Source organism: Oratosquilla oratoria, chromosome 28 (assembly GCF_046742065.1).
Source record: "Oratosquilla oratoria isolate Oo_2021 chromosome 28, ASM4674206v1, whole genome shotgun sequence".
Classification (NCBI taxonomy): Eukaryota; Metazoa; Arthropoda; class Malacostraca; order Stomatopoda; family Squillidae; genus Oratosquilla; species Oratosquilla oratoria.
The window spans coordinates 1,756,299-1,780,870 of record NC_134804.1 but is presented as its reverse complement, the minus strand read 5'-3'; the positions used below and the strand labels follow the sequence as shown (position 1 = coordinate 1,780,870).

The following is a 24,572-nucleotide window of genomic DNA, read 5'->3' as shown; positions in this document are numbered from 1 at the left end:
CATGTACATTCCCCCCCAATCATCCCCCACAGTTCCAAACACCTTCAGACCTCAACTTAGCCAACTAACCTCAATCCCCAACCTGATCATGGGTGGTGACTTCAACGCCAAGTCGTCTGCCTGGTATACAGACTCAATTCGACTCATTGACTATCATGAACAACACGCATAATCATACACATATCCCATACCAAGCCCTCTACACTCCCTCCTCTCCTGATATCACCTTTTGCTCCCCCTGCCTAACCCCAACAACATCATGGAGAGTGGTCGGAGCCCTTGGCTCTGACCACCTTCCAATCATCATCACCACCAAAACAAGATGCACCCCAGCTGGCCACAGACACACTTACACCAATTACAAGAGAGCTAACTGGGAAGCTTTTACTGAAGAGACAGAACAACATTTTGAAACACTTAACAGTACACCAATCACAAACATAAACAATGCTGTGCATGCTTTTAATACAATCATACAAAACGCAGACAAGAGATACATCCCTAGAGGCAACAGAAAATCACACAACCCCAACTTCACACCAGAAATCCAAGGCCTCATCAGACAACGTGACACACTTAAACACGATACCCCCACACCTATCCCTCAAAACATAGCAGACCAAATACAAACACTAAACACTGTGATTGCCAATAAAATACATGAACAAAAAACACAAAATTGGCAAAACTTTATCAATACACTTGATCACAAAACAAACACCAGCAAATTGTACAAAACACTCAACAGCATCACACTATCCAACACTAACACTACACGCTCTCACGCAGCAATAATCACAACAACAGATAATCTACCCTCAAACAGACAACAAGCAAACGCACTCATACGTCATTTTGCACAGACGAGTCATCTTACATCTCACCCTGACGACCGACGCACCATTCGACGTAATAAAGACTTCCCCACAGACTCAGACTATACACCCTTCATAGACAGTCAGACAAAACTCATAATGCATAATCTCAAGCACTCATCTGCCTGTGGCCCTGATAACATAAGCAACATCCACCTAAAACACATTGGACCACAAGGTATACACGCACTCACAAACATTGCAAACTACAGCTACTCACACAACTCTATACCCGACATCTGGAAGCATGGTAAAATAATCGCCATTCCAAAACCAAACAAAGACCCAACAATCCCAACATCGCACCGCCCAATCACACTTCTCTGCACCCCCTCTAAAGTCATTGAACGCCTAATACTTAAACTTGTCACACCATATATTCCCCTTGCTGACTCACAACACGGTTTTAGGCCACTACACTCCACAAACACTCTTCTGACAAACCTCACACAAAGAATTTTAGATGGCATCAATTCAGAAAGGCCCCACCACAGAACACTTCTTATAACATTGGACATTAGTAAAGCTTTTGATGCTATCCCCCGCCACAACCTAACAAATGTAATATATAACACAGACATGCACAATAACACCAAAAGATGGCTGGCCAATTATCTGGCAGGCAGGAATGCTCATGTGTCATATAATGGCCAATCATCGCACATCAGAAACATTAAGAACGGAGTACCACAGGGCTCAGTTCTATCCCCCACATTATTTAATCTATACATGCATGACTTACCCACACCAGACACCTCAGAAATACAAATCTCTTCCTACGCAGATGACATAACAATCACATGCACACATTGTAACACAGACAAAGCTGCAGAAATAATCCAGCCTTACCTTGACACACTCAACACATGGTTCATCACAAACAGACTCAAAATAGCTCCAACCAAATCTACAGCAACACTTCTCACCAACTGGACAAAAGAACACAAATACATACCTCATCTCTACATCAACAACACTCTAATACCACACACAAACACACCGAAAATTCTTGGTGTAACATACGATACATCCATGTCTTTCAAACAACACCTCACAAACATAAAAAACAAATGCACACCTAGACTTAACGCACTTAAGTCAATCACTGGAACAACATTTGGACAAAACAAAGAAACTAATATAACAATATACAAACAATGCATACGCTCAGTGACGAATTATGCGAGTCCTGCATGGGCTCCTAATCTCAGTGAGACACACCACAACACCCTTCAAATCATACAAAACAAAGCCCTAAAAACAATTACAGGCTGCACAAATACAACACCTACAGACCATTTACACCATGAAACAAAAGTTCTCAAAGTCAAGGACCACCTCGACATGAGAGGCACACAAACACTTGCTGCAGCCACCACAAACACATCACACCCGCTACACTACATAGCAGAACACCCACACACACCAAGAAACATTAAAACTACACCCAAAGACCTTTATTATGCACAGATACTCTCTTCTCTTCCTCCTCAACCACCAAATACCAGCCTCCGGAAACACATTCATAATCATATCACTCACCGCTCCATTAACACATTGAAAGACAACACACTGCTGCATGACAGACCCTCTGATATCCACCCTTCTGAATCCTCTCTCCCACGAAAGGACAGAGTCCACTTGGCCAGACTGCGATGCGGTCACCACCCAGCACTTCTAAGCTACCAGAAGAGGCTGGACGACCATGTTGTGAACAGCTGCCCAGGATGTAACACTTCACCCCATACCATACAACACATAATGGAAGACTGCATTATACACAATCACGCACGCAAACAACACAACATACACTCTATAAAGGATTTGTGTGAAAACCCAGATTCGGCTGTGGCCTTCCTTGGGGAGACGGGACTGCTCGGACAGACAGTCCAGGGAACGACAACAACAACAACAAAGATCCTCCCATAAGCTTTCCCAACTACACTTAACCCCTTCCATACGGTGCCGCACACGTAGGCGTCATGGGGAGCGAGTGTATTCGCGAGGCTGCCATATCGGCGTCTTGATTATATTTATTGTAGTCGCCCCTCCATAATGACATTCTTTCTAATTCTTTTGTAATCGCATTTTCTATGGTTATCAAAATTCACGGGTGAAGAGAGAACGATCGATATAAGCGGTGACTATATTTTATGATGCGAGTATTATTACGACACGTCGTACGGCTGGCATTGGCTGCTGCCACCGAGATCTAAGTCCATGACGCCTACGTGTGCGGCACCGTATGGAAGGGGTTAACAAGCTAATCCCTCTGAAACTACTACATTCACACTTGTCCCCTTTTCCCTTGTAAAGTGGAACTATACAGGCACTCCTCCAGTACTCTGGCACTCTACCCTCTCTCCAGCAAACATTAAATAACCTCACCAGCCAGTCCACCATCACAGAACCTCCTTTTTTTAGACATTCTGCATGGCATCCATCCAGACCAGGTGCCTTACCTGCTTTCATCATCTTAACAACTGCCTTCACTTCATCCTTCCCTATTTCTCCTCCATTTTCCTCACTCATCACGGTAATTTTCTTAGCATTTCCCACTGCAGCTATCTTTCCCTCCCTATCCTCCTTCACATTTAGCAACTCCCTAAAATATTCTGCCCATCTTCCCCTTACTGCCTTCTCTTCCATTATCATCTCTCCATCTGCACCTTTTACCTTTTCTTCTCTACTTGATTCGCCTCCTCTTCCTCTCTTAATTTCTTTCCAAAACATCTTTTTATTACTTTCAAAATTTTCTGTCATACTCCTACCCCATTTCACATCTGCTCTCCTCTTTGCCTCTTTTACCTTTTGCTTTACTTCTCTTTTCTTTGTACCTCTCATATGACTCCCTTGTCCTATTTTGTAACCAATCTGTGAAAGCTCGCTTCTTCTCTTCTACAACCTTCTTTGTTTCCTCATCCCACCATTCACTACCCTTTCTTCCATTTCCTCCTGTCCTTCTTGTTCCACACACCATCTTTGCACACTTTGTGACTCCCTCCTTGAACCATCCCCATTCCTCCTCCACACCTAGCTGTACTGTATCCTTCACTCCCTCCCACTCCTCCCTCAGCCTCCTCCTGTACTCCCTCTCTTTTTCCTCTTCATTTAACCACTTCCATACGGTGACGCCTACGTAGGCGGCGTGAGGAGCAAGTGGTTATGCAATGATGCCAACGTCGGCATCTTGATTATATTTATTGTAGTCGTACATATGTAACCTCCATTCTCTCTAAACTGGCTTCATCATATCTTCTATGGTTATCAAAATTCACGGGTGAAAGAGAACGAACAATTGAGCACTGACTTTATTTTTTATAATGCGATTATTATGACGCAACATCGCACATCGGGCAGCTAATGCGTCCAGACTTGTGATGTGCCCCGGAGTGAAGAGGTTAAAGAGTTGACTCTAAGCACCTCCCTACCCTTTGTCCCTCTCCTCTTTCTCCATCTATCCTCCACTCTCAACTTACCTTCCACCAAAAAATGATCTGATATTCCCCCACCCTCTCCCCTTAGCACATGTACATCCTTAACTCTTCCTATCATAATCCTATTTACCACTACATAGTCCATTAACGCTCTATCTACCACCCTTCTCTCCACCACCCTCTCCCATGTGTACTTATGCTCGACTTTCTTCCAAAACACTGTATTTGATATCAGCAGCTCTCTTTCTAGATACATTTCCACCATCAACTCTCCACTACAATTCTTTCCTTGAACTCCACATTTCCCAACTACTCCATCAATTGGATCATTTCCTACCCTAGCATTAAGGTCTCCCAGTACTATTACATTGATATTTCTCCCTAAATCCTCTATGCACTCATTTAAATCCATCCAAAAGGCCTCTCTTCTATGCTCTTCTCATTGCCAGGCCCATATGCACTTACAAAAACCCACATCTCCTTTCCCAGTTTCACCTTCATTCACATTATCCTTGAGGAAACCTCCTTCCACTCCACTACACGTTTACCTATATCTTCACTTACTAGTATAGCCACCCCTTCCCTCCCTCGCCCTCTCTTCACTCCTGATAACCTCCCACTTACACTCCCAAACTTACACTCGCCCTTCCCTTTCAGCTTAGTTTCACTCAAAGCCAACACATCCATTTTTCTTTTCACAAACATACTACCTATCTCTTCCCTTTTACTCTCATCTGTACCACATCCACGTACATTAAAAGACCCAAACCTTAGGGTGCTGGCCGGAAAACTCCCATACCCTCTTATGCCTTTGCTTTTTCTTTTAGGAATGTCCCCTGTGGGGCTACAGGGAGAAGGATGCCTAGTCCCATTCCCCGTCCCTTTCTTCTCGCCTCTTACGATCCAAGTGGGAATACTTGGTGGCAATATTCTTTCCCCCACCACAGGGAAGGAAGGCAAAAAAGGAAATGAATATTCAGAGAAATTGTACAGGACAGTAACAAGGGGTTGAGGGACAGCATAACGGAGGGACAGTCATAGTATAAAAGTGTCATCATTTCTCTATGAACAGAGTTTTCCTCTATCACAGACAAAATTATGTGTGGCTCTGGTCCGTAGGGGTGCCCCATATAGACCCTAAAGTATAAACTGCATGCCACTTTGCCACAATAACATGCATACAGATTTAAAATTTTGCTCATAGTTTCAGCCATTTCTACATCTATATATTCATTATTCCCTTGAGACAGTTTTAGTATTTCTTGTCTATCTTTTAGTTTACCAGTCACATACCTGTAGAATAGTTTAGGTCCTTGCATTTTTCTATTATGTCTTTTGCATAGTTTCTCTTTTCTTCCCTGCATATTTTTACATATTTCTTAGTTTGATATATATTTGCCACTTGTATTTTTTCTTTTTACCATCTTTTCCAAGCTTTGTCTCTTCTATCTTCACCCTCACTACATTTTTTGTTGTACCAGCACTATTTACCTAGTTGTATTTTGCAGGAAGGGGAGCTATGCTTGTGGTGTCCCGCCATTGTATCTTGCAGTGTCTAGTTTGCTTTTAAACTCATGAATGGTTTTTGCGCATACTATTTCATTATCCAGTTTGTTCCAATTGTCCAAAACTCTATGTGGAAAACTGTTTTTCTTCAGTTCTCTTCTATAGCTATGTTTTTTTATTTTCTTTCCATGTCCTCTTGTGTTCCTCTTGTCCCAGTTTAGTAATTCTTCTCTATCAAGTATCTCTGTGCCTTTCATGATTCTGTAGATGGTCAGTAGGTCACCTCTCTCTTCTTTGCTCCAGTGTCGGTAACTCCAGTTTAGCCAATCTCTCCTCGTATGATAGGTTTGCTAGTGCAGGTCCCATTTTTGTAGCTGCTCTTTGGATTCTTTCTATTTTCTTTATATTCTTGTTGGTACTGGGGGACCACAATGTCGCTGCATACTCTAGTCTAGGCCTTATCAATGTAACCAATCATTTTTTTATCATGTCTTCGTCCAAGTATGTAAATGCCACTTTTATTGATCTTAGCAAGTTGTAAGTCTCCCCGACAATTTTGTTAATCTGTTTATCACCTGTTTATCACCCTTTCTTGCTTCTGCTTTGGTACGTATTTGTCTATTCCCTCATTATAAGTTTCTTTTAATATATTCCATTCCTCTTCCATTTTTGTTTCTTCATTTAAGAAGTTTTTCCAATTTACATTTTGAAAGAATTTTTTGAGTTTCTCAAAATCCGTTTTGTTTTACATTAGTCTTCCTTTTCTTTGTTTCTCATTTCTTCTTAAATAGATTTGATCTTTTAGTTTGAACTCAGTATGTGGTCACTCTTCCTAATTTGTGTCTTGTATTCCATTTTATCCACAATTTCAGGCTATAACATAAATATTGTATCTAATCTTAATGGTTCTTCATTGTTTCTATATCTGGTATTTTCCTTTACCCATTGAGTCATTGTGTATTCAATGGTCATATCCAGTAGTATATTTCCCCCATTTCTTCCCAAAAGGATTTCTTTCTGTTCTCATTTTTTGCATGAGAGGAGGGAGAGGGGGGCCACCAATTAAATGAAGCTGTCCTGCTGTGGATGTGCTGTGTCTTGCTGCATTGCCTCTGACCCAGGGCAGTGGGCAGGATACAGGGATGGTCATCATCCATGAGGAGCTAAGAGAAGAGGGAAGAAAGGGTGATGGGTGGGAGAGGGTCCTTGCCTTTTGACTTTGGCTACCTCCCTTATAAAGGGGAAAAAGCCCTTAGTATATAGATAGGTAGGCATTTATTTTTTATTGGAAAATATGTTTAATTTTACAAATAGTTTGTTCACAATGTGCCCTTTTGGAGCAAATTAAATTTGTGAACTGAGGTTTCTTTGTATATGTGTATATGTATTGATATTTCATCTTGAACTTAATTTATATTTGTTTTGATTTTGTTGTGTATATATAGTGTGTTCTATTTCTTGACCCGTTTCAATTATGAAATATGACTATCAATATTAAAGAAAATAAAATCCAGCTTAACAAAGAATTTCTTTGCAGGCAAGCAGTTCGGCTTGCTAGATTGGCAGAAAGAGAGAAAAAACGTTTAGAGAGACAACAGTTACGTGAAGCAAGGAGGCAGAGGAAGGAAAAGAAGTTTAGGAAGAAGACACAGAATAATCTTGGACAATGCTTGATACCAATGCTAAATTGCTACACTCATGATAATGAACACTGGAGAACACCACCATTGTGGACTGGCAAGTTTAAGGTCGTTGATATGAATGGATATGAAATAACTAAGGAATTTTGTATTACTGTAAATGTACCTAAAATTTTATTGCTATTGTGATATTTCAGATGGGCCATTCTGTTTTTGTATGAATGCTGCAAATAATACCTATTGGTGCCTTCGGACTATTAACAGTACTCATAATTTCTTATACTGTGAGTTTATCACAGGCCTTGTTACATATTATGACATGAATATTGGTGAGTTATTTTTATCTGTTATTAGAAGAAAAATCTGATATACCTATGTTAAGGTTTTGATATAGCTGAATTTCCATTTATTTAGCTTTTTTAACTATAATTTAGATTTTACAGTTCAAAACTTGTTACTGAATCTGTGTACCTTCTTTCAGATCCCTATCAACTCAGAAATGTTGCTTTTACACTGACAACTGATCTACTGGAAGAGCTCCATGGGCGGCTTGAAACATTGCGTATGTGTGTTGGAGTTGATGAGTGCGACAGTATTGCTAAGATGCCTGTGAGTAACAGTAGCTGTTTTAGTCCTATGTATAAATCATATTCTATCTATATTCGGAAGGCTTTTCTCCCCCCTTATAAGGGAGGTAGCCAGTCAAGGGATGCAATCATCCCAACCCATCCCACTTCCATCCATCTACCCTTTCTTTCCCTTTTATCACAGCTCTTTGTGGATGAAGGGTCATACCTGTCTTCTGCCAAATATCCATGTCAGAAGCAATACAGCAAGACACAGTACATCCACAGCACAAGCATGATATTCTTCTGATTTAAATTGGAATTCCGATTATTTTCTTTTCCTGACAATGATCTAAATTTTTTGTCATTAATTCCTGATTGTGATAAACGATCCTGTTAAAAAAAGAAAATTATTTTGTTGTGGTCAAATAATTTTTGGTTGATGTGAAGTTTTGGGCAATTCATATGTTGGCTGTACCTGTGTGTAAGCATTTTATTTTGTGCAGACCCACAAGTGATTCATTTTGTGTAGTATTACATGGTGTGGTGCACAAGTGTAGTATGGCAAGGTGATGACTGGGGTAGATTTGATTTTGGCCGAATCATATCGATAGCAATATCAATGTAACAGCTTGTATGCATGTGTTTACTAACGATTCAGCCCAGGGACTTGGCCTAGGCTCACGGCCCCCTGACCCCCCCACTGGGGGCTCTGCCCCTGGACCCCCGGCCAATGTATTTTTTTTTGGTTACCCACTATCATACCTGACAGCAGGGCCTAACTGCTTCATTGAAAATGGCGACTCTCCCTCATCATCTCTTTATGTGAAAATAGAGAAGCACTGTATGGGGCAGAAACATGGAACATAAGAGAGGAAGAGAGAAGGAGTTTGAATGTATTTGAGATGAGGTGTCTGAGAAGTATGATGGGGGTTACTAGGCTAGATAGAGTGAGAAATGAGGAGGTGAGGAGGAGAACAGGGGTGGAAAGGGAGTTGGGAGATAGGGTTGATGAAAGAGTATTAGGATGGTTTGGACACATGGAAAGAATGATTGAAGAAGGACTAGTAAAAGAGGTATGGAAGGCAGATGTGGAGGGAGTGAACATGAGGGGACGTCCTAGGATGAGGTGGATGGATGGGGGTGAAGGGGGCTTTGGGAAGAGGGGAATGTCTGTTGAGGAAGGACGGGAGTGGACAGAAGATATGGGTGAATGGAGAATGGTTGTGTATGTATGATGTGATGCATGAGGTGGAATGGGTGGGTGAGGTAGTATGTGTGAGCAAAATTTGACACAGCCTGAAGGGATTTCTCCCCATCTTCTCCTTTTCTGAATAGGGGGACGGAGAGGGTGGGTTGCCGATTTAATGAAGCGGCCTTGCTGTGGATGTGCTGTTTCTTGCGACACTGCTTCTGACCCAGGGCAGTGGACAAGGTGCAGGGATGACCCGTCATCCAGGAGGTGCTAAGATAAGAGGGAGGGTGGAGGGGTGTGGAGTGTATTCAGGAATGGAATAGGTGGGAATGATTTTATGCCTTTTCCTTTTTGGCTACCTCCCTTGTAAGGGGGAAAAAGCCTTGGTATATGTATGCTGTATTACTCATTCTTTTTCACCTGTAATAATAAACACAGAAAATGTGATCAAGCCAGTTCACAGAATTTGGGGATCACTCAGCTACAACTACAAAATAAATATAATCAAGACGCCAACACTGGTATTCCTGTATACCCATTCGTGCCTCATGACACCTATGTAGGCATCATCATATGGAATAGGTTAAACTCTAAGTCTCCACCTCATACAGTGTCATAGGCCCGATCACCCCTTCATATGTCTTCTCTTTGCATCTATCCTAAAATACATATTTCTCAGTACACTTTTCGTACCTCACAGACATTTACTAGTTTCCTTCACTGTACTGTTTATCTCTACCCCCACTCCTCCATTCCCTGCTACATGTGGCCCTGAGTACTTAAAACCATTCATTTCCTCTAACTTCTCTCCATTAATACTTACCTCCAACTTACTGCCACCCTCACCCCTTGTATATCTCATCTTATTGCTTTTGATGATTGATGAATTGGTTTAATGACACAAATTCCCCCTAATCAATTGCTTTTACCCACATTTACTTACAATTTCCTCTTATCACATACCTTCCCAAACTCTGTCACTGTCTTAGACCCTACTCTGACCCAGCCACAAGCAGTGTAACCAACAAGCAACAACCAGAAGAGGCTGGATGACTGCATTGTGAACAGCTGCCCAGGATGTAACACTTCACCCCATACCATACAACACATAATGGAAGACTGCATTATACACAATCATGCACGCAAACAACACAACATACGCTCTATAAAGGATTTGTGGGAAAACCCAGTTTTGGCTGTGGCATTCCTTGGGGAGATGGGACTGCTCGGACAGACAGTCTAGGGAATGACAACAACAACAACAACAAGCAACAACTGGCTCACTTCCCACTTCCCTCCACTCTAACCATCTCCAATCCTGTACCACTGTGTGTGTGTGTGTGTGTGTATTTTTCTAGTTGTATCTTACAGGAAGAGCTATGCTCATAGTGACCCACTTTTTAATTTTTCAGCATCCAGTTTGATCTTAAATTCTTGTATAGTTTTTGCACTCACTGTTTCCTCATTCAGTTTGTTCCAGATATCTATCACCCTGTGTGGGAAACTTTTTTTTTTTCAGATCTCTTCTGTAACTATACTTATTTAAGTTTCCTTTTGTTTCTTCTTGTTTTTCTCCTATCCTACTTTAGTAAATCATCTCTATCAAGGACTTTCATCCCTTTCATAATTCTGTAGATGGTTAGTAGGTCTCCTCTTTCTCTTCTTTGTTCCAGGGTTGGTAGTTCGAGTTTGTCCAATCTTTGTTTGTATGTCAATTTGGAGAGTGTTGGTGCCATCTTTGTCATTGCTCTTTGAATTTTTTCTAATTTCTTTATGATCTTTTTAGTACTTGGTGTCCATAGTGTTGCAGCATACTCCAATTTTGGTCTTATCAATGTAACTAATATTTTTTTTACCATTTCTTCATCCATGTAATCAAAGGCCACTTTCATTGATCTTAAGATGATGAGAACAGGTAAGGCACCTGGGTTGGATGAGTGTCATGCAGAATGTCTAAAAAAGGAGGTACAGTAATGGTGGACTGGCTGGTGAGGTTATTTAATGTTTATTTAAGAGAGGGTAGAGTGCCAGAGGACTGTGCTTGTATAGTTCCACTTTACAAGGAAAAAGGGGACAAGTGTGTGTAGTAGTTTCAGAGGGATCAGTTTGTTAAGTGTAGTTGGGAAAGCTTATGAGAGGGTCTTGATTGAGAGGATTAGGAGAGGAACAGAGGGAGTAACTAGTGAGGAAAAGTGTGGGTCTAGGACAGGTAGTGGTTGCGTGGATCAGATTTTTGTGTTAAGACATATGTGAGAAAAGGTAAGGATGTATTTTGGACCTTTATGGATTTGGAAAAGGCTTATGACAGGGTAGACAGAAAGGCACTGTGGGAGGTATTGCAAATATATGGGATAGGAGGAAAGCTATTGAGAGCAGTCATGAGTTTTTATGAGAGCCTGTGTTAGAATCAGAAATGGAGTGAGTAGTTTGAGGCAAAGTTGAGACTGCCAGGGATGTGTTATGTTGCCTTGGCTGTTCAATTTATACATGGATGGAGTGGTGCGAGAGGTAAATGCAAGGGTAATGAGTCGGGGATTGGAGATGGTTAAAGAAAATGAAGAAAAGTGGGAGATAAGCCAGTTGCTGTTTGCTGACAACAATGCGCTTGTAACAGGATCAGAGGAGGGATTGAGGATGTTAGTGAAGAGTTTGGAAAAGTGTGCGAAAGAAGTTGAAGATAAATGTGAGTGAAAGTAAGGTGATGAGATGCACATGGGGAAAAAAATGGTAGCAGACTGAGAATATTAAGGGAGAGAGACTGAAGGAAATGGATAGTTTTTGATAATTGGGTGTGAATGTGGTGGGAAAGTGAGTATTGGAGGTGGAGGTAGAATGTAAAAATATTTGTTAAATGCCTCATTCATCTTTACCTCCGATTCTATCATGACATTTTCGTCACTTTGAATCGGGCCTATCCTTTCCTTATTTTTTATTCTGTAGAGATGAGAGAAGCCCTTTGTGTTGGATCTTGCTTGTCTGGCAACCTCAATTTCATAGTTACATTTTGCTGTGCATGTATTCTTTTTAACCAGTCTTGCCATATTGTTGTATTTGGATCTAAGGTGTGTTCCCCAGTTTTTTTTTATTCCTATGTAAAGTCCTCTTTTCATTCTGATCTCATGTATCAGCCTGTCCGTCATCCATGTGGGAGTATTACTATTCTTCTATATTGACTTAAAGGGAATAAAATCTGTTAGGTTAGTATACATTTAATTCAAATCGCTGACCTGGCTGTTGACCCCACGCCTGCAAGTGACCTGACCCAAGGCACGGATACCTTCACCCTCCATGACCCAACCCCTGACTGCACTAATAATGTCTGGACTGACTGTGTATCTGACATTGTCACATAGCCCCCTGAGTTGGTCCCATAAGTGATCAAATGTCTTGTATACCTTCTCATCATATCAAAATTGGCTCTTCTAAAGTGCGGTACTTGAACGTTATTCATACTTTTTAATTCTTCCCAAATAATATGAAATCTTATTTCTTAATGATCGCTAGAGCCTAGACTGTCTCCCACTTTTACGTTACTCATTAGGTGCTCATTATTAGTTAAGAGTAAGTCCAGAGTATTCTCTTCTTTCATAGGATAATTTGTTTTAGGAAATTATCTTGCAGCACATCTAAGAAAACTTTCACTTTCTGATCTAAAATTTCCCAGTCAATGTTTTTATAATTAAAATCTCCCATGATCACAAAGTTTTTGTACTGGAACACTCTACAAATTTCATGAGTCAGGGGATCAGTCTGCTCAATGTTGAGGTTAGGAGGTCTATATAGGATGCCAATGATAAGTTTCTTATTCTTGCCTATAATCTCCACCCAAATAGATTCCATACCATCCTCTTCCTTAATTTATTGTATTTTTAACAAAAAGTGCTACTCCTCCCCCACTCCTGCCAACCCTGTCCTTGTGAAAAAACTTGTATCCTTCCATCTCGATTTCCAGAAGGAAATGTCTATCAGCCATATTGATCTAGGATTCAGTAATAGCTATACTATCTAATCTCTCTACCCATGCTTTACCTCCCAGTAATTAAATTTTATTAATTAAGCTTCTGCTGTTTGTATAGTAAACTTATAAGTAAAAGTGACCACATATTGGTTGAACTGGAACTAAATGAGGAAAAATACATGAAAAAAAAAAACAATATAGAAAGGGAAGATTGATGTATGGATTTTTTTTTTTTTTATAAAACAAGAGATTTCTTTAAAAAAGCAGACTGGGAAAGTACACAAGGAGGAAACAACAGTAGAAGAGAAATGGAATATTTAAAAAAAAAATTATAAAGGTGTGGAAAAGTATATTCCAAGACAAAAACAAGAAAAAGGATATGTAAAGAGTTGGTACAATAAAAGATGTAGGGAGTTAAAAGACAAGAGGGATAAAGCTTGGATAAAATGGAATAAAGACAAAAGACCTGAAAAATGGAAAATATATACTAGTTATAGAAATCAATATGTACAAGTATACAGAGAAGAAAAGAGAAAATACGAAAAAGATGTCATAGAAAAATGTAAAGATCAACCAAAACTATTTTACAGATTTGTAAACAACAAACTGAAAAACAAACAAGAATTAAAGAAACTATGACAAGGAGGAGTTGAATACACAGAGGAAATAGAAATGGCAGAAATTATGAACAAGCATTTTAAATCGGTGTTTACGAGGGAGAACATACAACTTAGAGATGTCAAGTGGAAGGAGAAAGTCCCCCTTATGAAAGAGATAGAAGTAACAAGGAAAGAAATAATGAATCACTTAAGTAATTTCATTGTCAGAAAATCACATGGACCACATGAAATGGCAAATTGGATTTTGAGAGAATGCAGGAATGAACTAACAGACAAAATACATTGTCTAATAATCAGTTCATTGAAAGAAGGAAAAGTTCCAGAATATTGGAAAAGAGCAAATATAGTACCAATATATAAAGGGGATACAAAGAAGACCCTACTAACTATAGACTGGTCTCTCTTACAAGTATGATAGCTAGAATTTGTGAAAGAATTATCAAAATTATATGGGTAAGGCATTTGGAAAAAACAACGTACTAAATCCTAGGCAATTTGGATTTAGACAAGGACGATCATGTGTCACAAACTTAATGTGTTTCTATTCAAGGCTAATAGATGTAATACAAGAAAGATGGATGGGCTGATTGGGCATTTCTAGACCTGAAAAAATCTTTTGATAAGGTGCCACATAAGAAGTTGCTAAAGAAATTAGAAATTAGAAACTGCAGGAGGAATATAGGGCAAACTGCTGAAGTGGATGGAAGACTTCTTGCATGAAAGAAAAATGAGAGTGGTGATAAGAGACAAACACTCTAACTGGGATGAAGTGATTAGTGGAGTTCCACAAGGAACAGTTCTGGCCCCAATAATGTTTGCTATATATATTGATGATATGGATAAAGGAATTGAAAGTTATATGAGCTTCTTTGCAGACGATGCAAAATTGTTGAAAAAAGTGAACACTGTAGAAGATTGTGAGTCGCTGCAGAGTGATCTCAATAAAGTATGGGAATGGAGTAGGAAGTGGGAGATGGAATTCAATATTAAGAAGTGTAATATAATGGAGTTTGGAAGAAGCAAAAAAAGAATAATGGGATGATATAAATTGGGAGAGGAAGAAATAAAAAAAAGTAGAAAATGAGAAGGGCCTGGGAGTCATTATAATGCAATAAGAACAATCAAAGTGGCATTTACATACTCGGATGAAGAAATGGTGAAGAAAATACTAGTCACTTTGATAAGACCAAGATTGTAGTATGCAGTGATGACGTGGTCACCAGGTACAAAAAATGTATAACAAAACTTGAAATAATACAAAGAGTAATTACAAAATTGGCACAAAATTGGCACTCTCAGAACTCTCATATGAGGAGAGACTAGCAAAACTTGAGCTACAGACATTAGAGCAAAGAGAAAGAGGAGACTTGATAACTATAGAATCATGAAAGTCATAGAAACTATTGATAGAGAGGATCTAATAAAATGGGATAGTAGAAATACAAGAGGACACAGAAAGAAAACCAAGAAAGACAATAGAAGATACCAGAAAAAGAACAGCTTCCCCCACAGGGTAATAGACATTTGGAACAAGTTAGATGAAAATGTGGTGTGTGCAAAAACGATACACGAATTTAAAAACAGTCTAGATCAGTGGTTCTTAACCTTTTTACTACCACGCCCCCTCTAGGAACTGTTCTTTTCCTCCATGCCCCCCTTGCATCTATAGACCCCCTTTGCAGGGAAGGGGATACATTGGAAAGCTTATATGGCTGGGAGACTTGAAAATAAAGAGTTAGTAACGACGATACTTCTGCATTATCTCATAAACTTACCTCTACATTAGTGACCCATTTCTTGTCAAGAAAATAACATGTAACTGGTCAAATTTCTACTTTTCTCCTGAGCCTCGCATGCCCCCTCCCCTGAAAATCACTTATGCCTCCCTAGGGGGGCATGCCCCCCAGGTTAAGAACCACTGGTCTATATAAAATGAGAAATGAAGATGGAACACCACGAGCATAGCTCCCCTTTCCGTAAAATACGACTAGGTAAATACACTCAAGACTACTAGACGTAATACAAGAAAGGGACAGATGAGCTGATTGTGTATTCCTAGATCTACAAAAAGTCCCTCACAAAAAACTATTAAGAAAACTGGAAACCATAGGAGGGATACAATGAAAACTGCTGAAATGGATGGACTTCTTGCATGGAAGAAAAATGAGAGTAGTGCTCAGAGATAAGAGTTCTACCAGGGAGGAGGTAATTAGTGGAGTTCCACAAGGATCAGTATTGGCTCCAATAATGTTTGCTATGTGAATGACATGGATGAAGGTGTGGGATGTTACATGAACTTCTTTGCAGATGATGCAAAGTTGTTAAAGAGAGTACTGAAACAGACTGTGACTCTCTACATAAAGATCTGAATAGGGTCTGGGAATAGAGACAGAAATGGGAAGTGAACTTCAACATAAAGAAATGTAGCATAATGGATTTTGGAAAAAGTAAAAAAAAGATATCAGGACAGTATAGATTGGTGAAAAAGAAGTAATAAAAGTACATACATAGACCAAGGCTTTTCCTTCCTTACAAGAGAGGTAGCCAAAAAGGAAAAGGCATAAAATCATTCCCACCCATTCCATCCCTGAATACACACCCACACCCCTCCACCCTCCCTCTTATCTTAGCACCTCCTGGATGACGGGTCATCCCTGCACCTTGTCCACTGCCCTGGGTCAGAGGCAGTGTCGCAAGACACAGCACATCCGCAGCAAGGCCGCTTCATTAAATCGGCGACCCCCCCTCTCCATCCCCCCATTGCATAAAAGGAGAAGACGGGGAGAAATCCCTTCAGGCTGTGTCAAATTTTGCTCATACATACTACCTCACCCCCCATCCCCCTGCCCATTCCACCTCATGCATCACAACATCTTCCATATACAACCATTCTCCATTCACCCCTGTCTTCTGTCCTCTCTCATCCTTCCTCAATAGACATTCCCCTCTTCCCCAAAGCCCCCTTCACCCCATACATCCACGTCATCTTAGGACGTCCCCTCATGTTCACTCCCTCCACATCTGCCTTCCATATCTCTTTTACTTGTCTTTCTTCACTCATTCTTTCCATGTGTCCAAACCATCCTAATACTCTTTCATCAACCCTATCTCCCAACTCCCTTTCCACCCCTGTTCTCCTCCTCACCTCTTTTCTCACTCTATCCAGCCTAGTAAACCCCATCATACTTCTCAGACACCTCATCTCAAACACATTCAAACTCCTTCTCTCTTCCTCTCTTATGTTCCATGTTTCTGCCCCATACAATGCTGGTGGCACAATCACTCCTTCATACAGTCTCCTCTTAGCATCCATTCCCAAACGTCTATTCCTCATTACACTTTTTAATCCACCAAGGCACTTACTCGCTTTTCTCAATCTACATTCTACCTCCACCTTCACTCCACCTTTTCCTGCCACATTTGTACCCAAGTATCTAAAACTATCCACTTTCTCCAGTCGCTTTCCCTTAATGCTCTCTTCCAGTCTGCTGTCACTTTCACCCCTTGTACATCTCATCACCTTACTTTTACCCACATTTATCTTTAGCTTACTTCTATCACATACTCCCCCAAACTCTGTCACCAACTTCCTCAATCCCTCCTCCGATCCTGCCACAAGCGCAGTGTCGTCTGCAAACAACAGCTGGCTCACCTCCCACATTTCTCCATTTTCTCTAACCATCTCCAATCCCTGACCCACTACCCTTGCATTTACCTCTCGCACTACCCCATTCATGTATAAGTTGAACAGCCAGGTCGACATAACGCATCCTTGACGAAGTCCCACCTTTACCTCGAACCACTCACTCTCTCCATTTCCAATCCTGACACAAGCTCTACTGCTCTCATAAAAACTCTTGACAGCTCCCAGAAGCTTTCCTCCTATCCCGTATATCTGCATAACCTCCCACAGTGCCTTTCTGTCTACCCTATCGTAAGCCTTTTCCAGATCCATAAAAGCCCAAAAAACATCCTTCCCCTTTCCTATAGCTTTCTCACATATCTGTCTTACCACAAAGATCTGATCTGCACAACCTCTACCTGTCCTAAATCCACACTGTTCCTCACCAATTACTCCCTCTGTTCCTCTCCTAATCCTCTCAATCAAGATCCTCCCATAAGCCTTCCCAACTACACTTAACAAGCTAATCCCTCTGAAACTACTACATTCACACTTGTCCCCTTTTCCCTTGTAAAGTGGAACTATACAGGCACTCCATTCCTCCGGCACTCTACCCTCTCTCCAGCAAACATTAAATAACCTCACCAACCAGTCCACCATCACTGTACCTCCTTTTTTTTAGACATTCTGCATGGCATCCATCCAGACCAGGTGCCTTACCTGCTTTCATCATCTTAACAACTGCCTTCACTTCATCCTTCCTTATTTCTCCTCCATTTTCCTCACTCATCACGGTCATTTTCTTAGCATTTCCCACTGCAACTATCTTTCCCTCCCTATCCTCCTTCACATTTAGCAACTCCCTAAAATATTCTGCCCATCTTCCCCTTACTGCCTTCTCTTTCATTATTATCTCTCTATCTGTTTTGTACAAGAGAATGTGCTTCATCCTTCATGTTGAAAGAAACTTGTTCTGATTGTTACTTTATTTCACAGCAGGTAGAACCTACCTCAAATCATAACTCTGCAGCAAATATTGAACACAGAAAGAATGAAAACAACTCCATTGTGAATGGCATAGAAGGGAGAATTGATGTGATGTCTTCTGTAACTGGTAAAGGTAAAATGAAGAAAGTTCACTCAAGGGAATCTCACAAGAACAGAAGAAGAAAACAAAAACTGAAGAATAATGGATATGATGGTTTGTATTTTATCTGGAACCTAATTGATTAAGTAATAGATTTTATTATGTGATTACATTATGTGATGTTAATATAATTTTAATTACAGATAGTATTGTATACAGTATGGAGAGTGGATCACCATTTGATCTAACAGATTCAAGACGCCATAGAGTGAGGCTACCAAGAAAAAGTAAGGTCAAGAAACAGAACAGAAGACGTGAAAAGAGAAGGGAAAGGCGGAAGAAGAGAAAAGAGAGAAAATCTGCCTTGAGGCAGAGAAGATTTTATAATTAAGAAATTGTACATCTGCAGTCATTTGTTCAAGAAGTGTATCATACCTATCCATTTATCTTTAGTAATTTTCTGTTGCTATAAACAAGAGAAACTTGCAAAAGTTAATCGTTGAGGCTAAATTTAATTCACCTTTTTATTTTCAAATTATTGTGAGGACTAATGACAGGTACCTGCATGTGGTGGTTCTGAAAGATGGACAGTAAAGCTGCCCACTTTCAAAACCTGTCGACTCCCTTACCTCCATCAGGTGGTACATCCCTGAGTGGCTGACACTTGGTCTCCAGACTGGGCCCAAGATCTCTTCACTATTAACATCAGCTGTATTTCTTAAACTTTCACACATGGAGACCTGACAACTGATGACCACTTTCCTCTCCCTACAACTTTCAACCTGTGACACAGAAACAGTCCCACACTAATATAACACAGACAACAGTCCAAAGTTTCTTCCCAGAAAGATCTATGGGATGTTCCAAGTATCATTGCCAGCAACTGTGGGGATGTGGGTTTTCCACTTAGTGAAGCTTAAGGCAATGATTGAGTGATTGATAAAGTTATTGTAATTTTTAAACATTTTAAGTCAGGTCTATTTGAGTGAAGGTATATGATAGTGTAAATAAAAATGTTTGCATGTCAGATTATTTATTTAATTAAGTGTAATGGTGATAAATACATCTTCCATGGAGACAGTGAGTAGTTCATTGCAATTTGTTATAATGAGCAGAGCAACTATAGCACTCTGAGCACAGGTGTTTCAGTGCTGATACAAAATGTAATGATTGGATGAATAAATGTCTTCTTTCAAATCGCTGGAAGCATGTAAGGTGCCATATGTCAGTGTACACTTTAGATGGAGATTAATTCATGAACCAGAAATTGTATCAGATGTGTAATTATAGATGTGAAATGTGTTAAGCTTGGAAATCATGACATTCTTGTACTGTATTATAATTATTATTAGACTTATTTGTCATTTACTGTGATACTCATGATGACTAGGTGTATCCTTTCTCCTGTTTTTATTAAGTTTTTATATTGTTGCATTTCTTGAATCCATACTCATTATATTGGCCTGCCATAACTGCCAAAGTCCTTATTATTCTAGTTTTTTTCATAATTTTAATTGGAAATATACTTGGGGGAAACCTATGGATAAGATTTTGTCAAGAGTTCTATAGATGGTAAGATCCCTGTTTGAAGATTATAAGTGCAAAGATATGTTTTAATGCAATATGATGTAATTTTTGTTGTCACATTTGTGTTCATATTTATCTATTGATAAACAATGTTATAATATGAACAAGTTATGTTTAGAATACTGTATAACCCATATTCTAACATATTTAGAATCCATGCCATACCATAAACCATTAGATAATAATTTTTATTTTACTGGTGATGATTTTTTGTTTTCCCTGTGATGCTATGCAAGTGTGTAATTTTCAAGATTATAAAATTTGTAATGTGTTCAGTCATTATTTCTCATGTACATAGGTTGATGGAATCTGCATTTTAATGCAACCATTGTGTCATATAATGTAAGGCATTTGTTTAGCACTACATTTGCTAAGGTAATGAATGCTGTTTTTCATAGTTATGCTTTAATAAAATTGGCTCATACTCAATAGTTACTGATAAGAAATAAAATTTAAAAGTTGTTAGCAAGTTCTTATGAATTTTGTAGGATGGTTGTGAATTTATAAGTTTCAAGAACACTTCTTAATCAGTTTACTGAAATTATGTCCCAAGTTATTCAAAATTATTGAGGAGACAATGTATGTTACATAAATAAGCTGCTTTAAGTAGCACTGCTAACCAGAAGCATTTTTCTTCCTTGAATTGCACAAACCATAATAATATATCTATTAAGTAGGTGTGCTGTTGCAAAGCTATTGTATTCATAGGATTAATGTTCTGTAAATGAAAACAGGCAAAATTATTACATTAAAACTATAATTTTTTTTTAAACCAAAGGTATAATTATTATTATTACATCTATTCTTTTCATTATCACTAGAAGGAACTAAATAAGGAGAAAGAAGAGTACCAGGCAAACCTGAGAGAGGTATGGGATATAAACATACATACACCAAGGACTTTTTCCCCCCATACAAGGGAGGTAGCCAAAGACTAAAGGCATAAATCCACCCCCACTCATTTCATCCCCACTCCTCCCTCCCTCTATTCTAAGCACCTCCTGTATGATGATCCCTGCATCTCGCCCATTGTCCTGGGTCAGAAGCAATGCAGCAAGACACAACACATCCACAGCAAGGCCACTTCATTTAATTAGCAACTCCCCCTTCCTGTCTCCTCATGCTTAAAAGAAGAAATCCCTTTGGGCTGTGTCAAAATATCATTCACTCATAACCACTCTCTAAACCCACCCACTCCCATACATGCACCTCAGTATCATCCATACACAACCATTCTTCACTCACCTGTCTTCTGTCTTTTCCCTTCCTTCCTCAACAGACATCCTCCCTCTTGCTCAATGCCCCTTTTACCCAATCCATCCATCTCATCCTCAGTCAACCCCTAATGTTCACTCCATCCATCTCTGCTTTCCACACTTCTTTTACTACTCTTTCTTCACTCATTCCACATGTCCAAACTGTCCCAATACTCTTTCATCAACCCTATCTCCCAACTCCTTTTCCACCCCCACTCTCTTCCTCACCTTGTTTCTCACTGTATCCACCTGTACCATACTTCTCAGGCATTTCATCTCAAAAACTCTTCCTCTCTTATGTTCCATGTTTCTGACCCATACAGTGCTATTGGCACAATCACCCCTTCAAATAATCTCTTAGCATCCATCCCCAAATGTCTATTTCTCATTACCCTTTTCAATCCCCCAAGACATTTACTTGTTTCTTTCAATCTTCATTTTACCTCCACCTCCACTCCTCCCTTTTCTGACATATGCAACCCTAAGTATCTAAAGCTATCCACCTCCTCCAGCCTCTCTCCCTCAAAAATCTCTTCCAATTTGCTGCCATATTTTCCCCATGTACATTTTGTCACCTTACTTTTATCCACATTTATCTTCAACTTCCTCCTTTCACACGCCTTCCCAAACTCCATTTGTTATAGTGAAAGATAAAGGAGAAGCAGGAATAGAGAAAGAATGGGTGTATTGCAAGGAGGAAGTGTTATAACACATAAAGATGGTATGTAAATTGAGGAGGATGGGAGAGAACAGGAGAGGTAGTGAATGGTGGGATGAAGAGATGTGGATGACCGTAACAGAAAAGTGAGTATATGAAGTATGGCTACAAAGAAGAAATAGGAAGCATACGGGAGGTATAGAAGATGAGGGAAGCCAAGAGGAGAATGGATGTGAGATGGGGTAGGTGTATGATAGAGAATTTTGAAAAAGTATAAAAAGTATGTTTTTGAAGGAAGTGAAAGGAGTGAGGGTTGTCATTCTCTAGACTCTGGCTGAGCAGTCCAATCTCCCTGAGAAATAACACAGCTGAAATAGGGTTTTCTCACAAATCCTTTATAGAGTATTGATGTGTTGTTGGTGTGCATGATTATGTACAATACAGTCTTCCATAATGTGTTGTATAGTATGGGGTGAAGTGTTACATCCTGGGGAGTTGTCTACAATGCTGTCACCCAGCCTCTTCTGGTAGCTTAGAAGGCCTGGATAGTGGCTGTATCACAATCTAGCCAGGTGGTCTGTCCTTTTGGAGGAGAGAGGATTCAAAGTGATGGATATCAGGGGGTCTGGCATTCAGCAATGTATTGTCTTTCTGTTAATGGAGCAGTGAGTGATATGATTATATGGATATGCTTCTGGAGGCTTGTGTCTGGTGGTTGTGGAGGAAGAGAAGAGAATATTTGTGTGTGGTGTAGGTATTTGGGTGTTGTTTTGATGTTTCTTGGTGTGTGTGGGTGTTCTGTTTTGTAGTGTAGTGAGTTTGCTGTGTTTTTGGAGGCCGTGGCAAGTGTTTGTATGCCTCTCATGTCAAGGTGATCCTTGACTTTGAGGACTTGTTTTATGGTGTAAATGTTTTGTAGGTGTTGTATTTGTGTAGCCTGTAAATGTCTTTAGGGCTTTGTTTTGTATGGTCTGAAGGATGTGATGTGTCTTAGTGAGATTAAGGACCCATGCAGGGCTTGTATAGTTCATCACAGTATGCATTGTTTGTGTACTGTAGTATTAGTTTTTTTGTTTTGTCCATATTCTGTTCCTGCAATTGATGGTGTTTTAAGTCTAGGTGAGCATTTAGTCTGTATGTGATGTGTTGTTTGAATGATATAGTTGTATCATATGTTACACCAAGAATCTTGTGTGTGTGTGGTGTAAGAGTGTTGTTGATATAGAGGTGTGGTATGTATTTGTAAGGGTAGATGAGTCAGGTGGAAAGGAGAGGATGAAGAATGCAGTTGGACATGTCAATGGAAGTGAAGGCAGTGAGTGGAAGACAGGATGAGTATTTTAAGGTGATGAATGTTGAGGAGGATAGGGAGGTTTTGGCTGTGGTAGTGGGAGATAACAGAAGAGTGGCTGTGATGGGAGGAGAATGATAAGGCTATAGCAAAAGAGGAGCTACAAAGTGCACTGAAAGAGAGGAAAACTGGTAAAGCACCTTGGTTAAATAGTTGCCATATGGAATATGTGATGAAGGGAGTAGTTGTAATGGCTAGTGAGACTATTATGCATGTAAGGGAAGGAAGTGTACCAGTGGATTAGGGAAGTGTATATACAGTTCCACTATACAAGGATAAAGGGAACAGGTATGAGTGTAGTTGTTTTATAGGGATCAGTCCATTAAGTGTATATGATAAGGTGTTGAGAAGATTAGGTAGGGAACAGAAGGAGTAATTGGGAAGAGCATTGTGGGTGTAAGAGAGGAAGAGGGTCCATAGATCAGGCTATTGTAGTATCCTTTCTCCTGTACTGGAGTACTGACTGTATGGGTGTCCCCGTGGACTGGAGCCACATATCATTTGTCTATGTTAGAGTAAAATCTCAACACAGAGAAATGCTATTTTTGTAGTATAACTGTCTCTCCTTTATGCTATTCCTTTGCAACTGTTCTCTACCACTTTCCTGACTCTACCTCATCCCATTCCCTCTGGTAAGTGGAAGGGGTGAAGAATGCTGCTACTGTGTTCCCATGCATGTCATAAAAGGCAACTAAGTGGGACAGAAGTTGAGGCATAAGAGGGTCTGGGAAGAGAACTCCAATCAGTACCCAAACACGTGGATCATTAAATGTGTGTGGTTCTGGTACAGATAAGTGTAAAAGGGAAGAGACTGGCAGTTTATTTTTGAGATGGAAGATGGATGTCTTAGCATTAAATGAAACTAAGTTGAAAGAAGGGAGGGTTGGCTTTAGGTTTGGAGGTGTTGGAAGTAATAAGGGGGCAAGGGAGGAAAGGAATGGCTGCTGGTAAATGTTGAGATAGGGAAGTGTGTGGTGGAGTGGAAGGAAGTGTCTTCAAGGTTAATGTGGGTGAAGGTGAAACTGGGGAGGGAAATGTGTACATGGAGCTGGTAATGAGAAAAATGAAGAGGAAAAGGATTTTTTTTTTTTTTTATAGATTTAAATGAGTATTTAGAAAGTTTTGGGAGAAATGTAGATATAGTGGTATTGGTGGATATCTGCTAGAGTAGGGGATGAGCCAATCAATGGAGTAATAGGTTTGGGGTCCCAGAT

The 24,572-nt window shown here is 39.9% G+C and overlaps 1 protein-coding gene across 4 annotated transcripts in view; it reads left to right on the top strand.

Annotated features, from left to right (window-relative positions):
• Window positions 1–20,870, top strand: part of Sulf1 (Extracellular sulfatase Sulf1) — a 233,720-nt gene extending 212,850 nt beyond the window's left edge. For all 4 annotated transcript variants that reach the window (XM_076210898.1, XM_076210900.1, XM_076210899.1 and 1 more), the window contains exons 18-22: window positions 7,356–7,555; window positions 7,656–7,787; window positions 7,940–8,067; window positions 18,416–18,620; window positions 18,710–20,870. In XM_076210898.1, the coding sequence (XP_076067013.1) occupies window positions 7,356–7,555; window positions 7,656–7,787; window positions 7,940–8,067; window positions 18,416–18,620; window positions 18,710–18,897 (853 nt within the window). In that variant the 3' untranslated portion in view covers window positions 18,898–20,870. The remainder of the gene's footprint in view (window positions 1–7,355; window positions 7,556–7,655; window positions 7,788–7,939; window positions 8,068–18,415; window positions 18,621–18,709) is intronic.
• The last annotated feature ends 3,702 nt before the right edge of the window (window positions 20,871–24,572 follow it).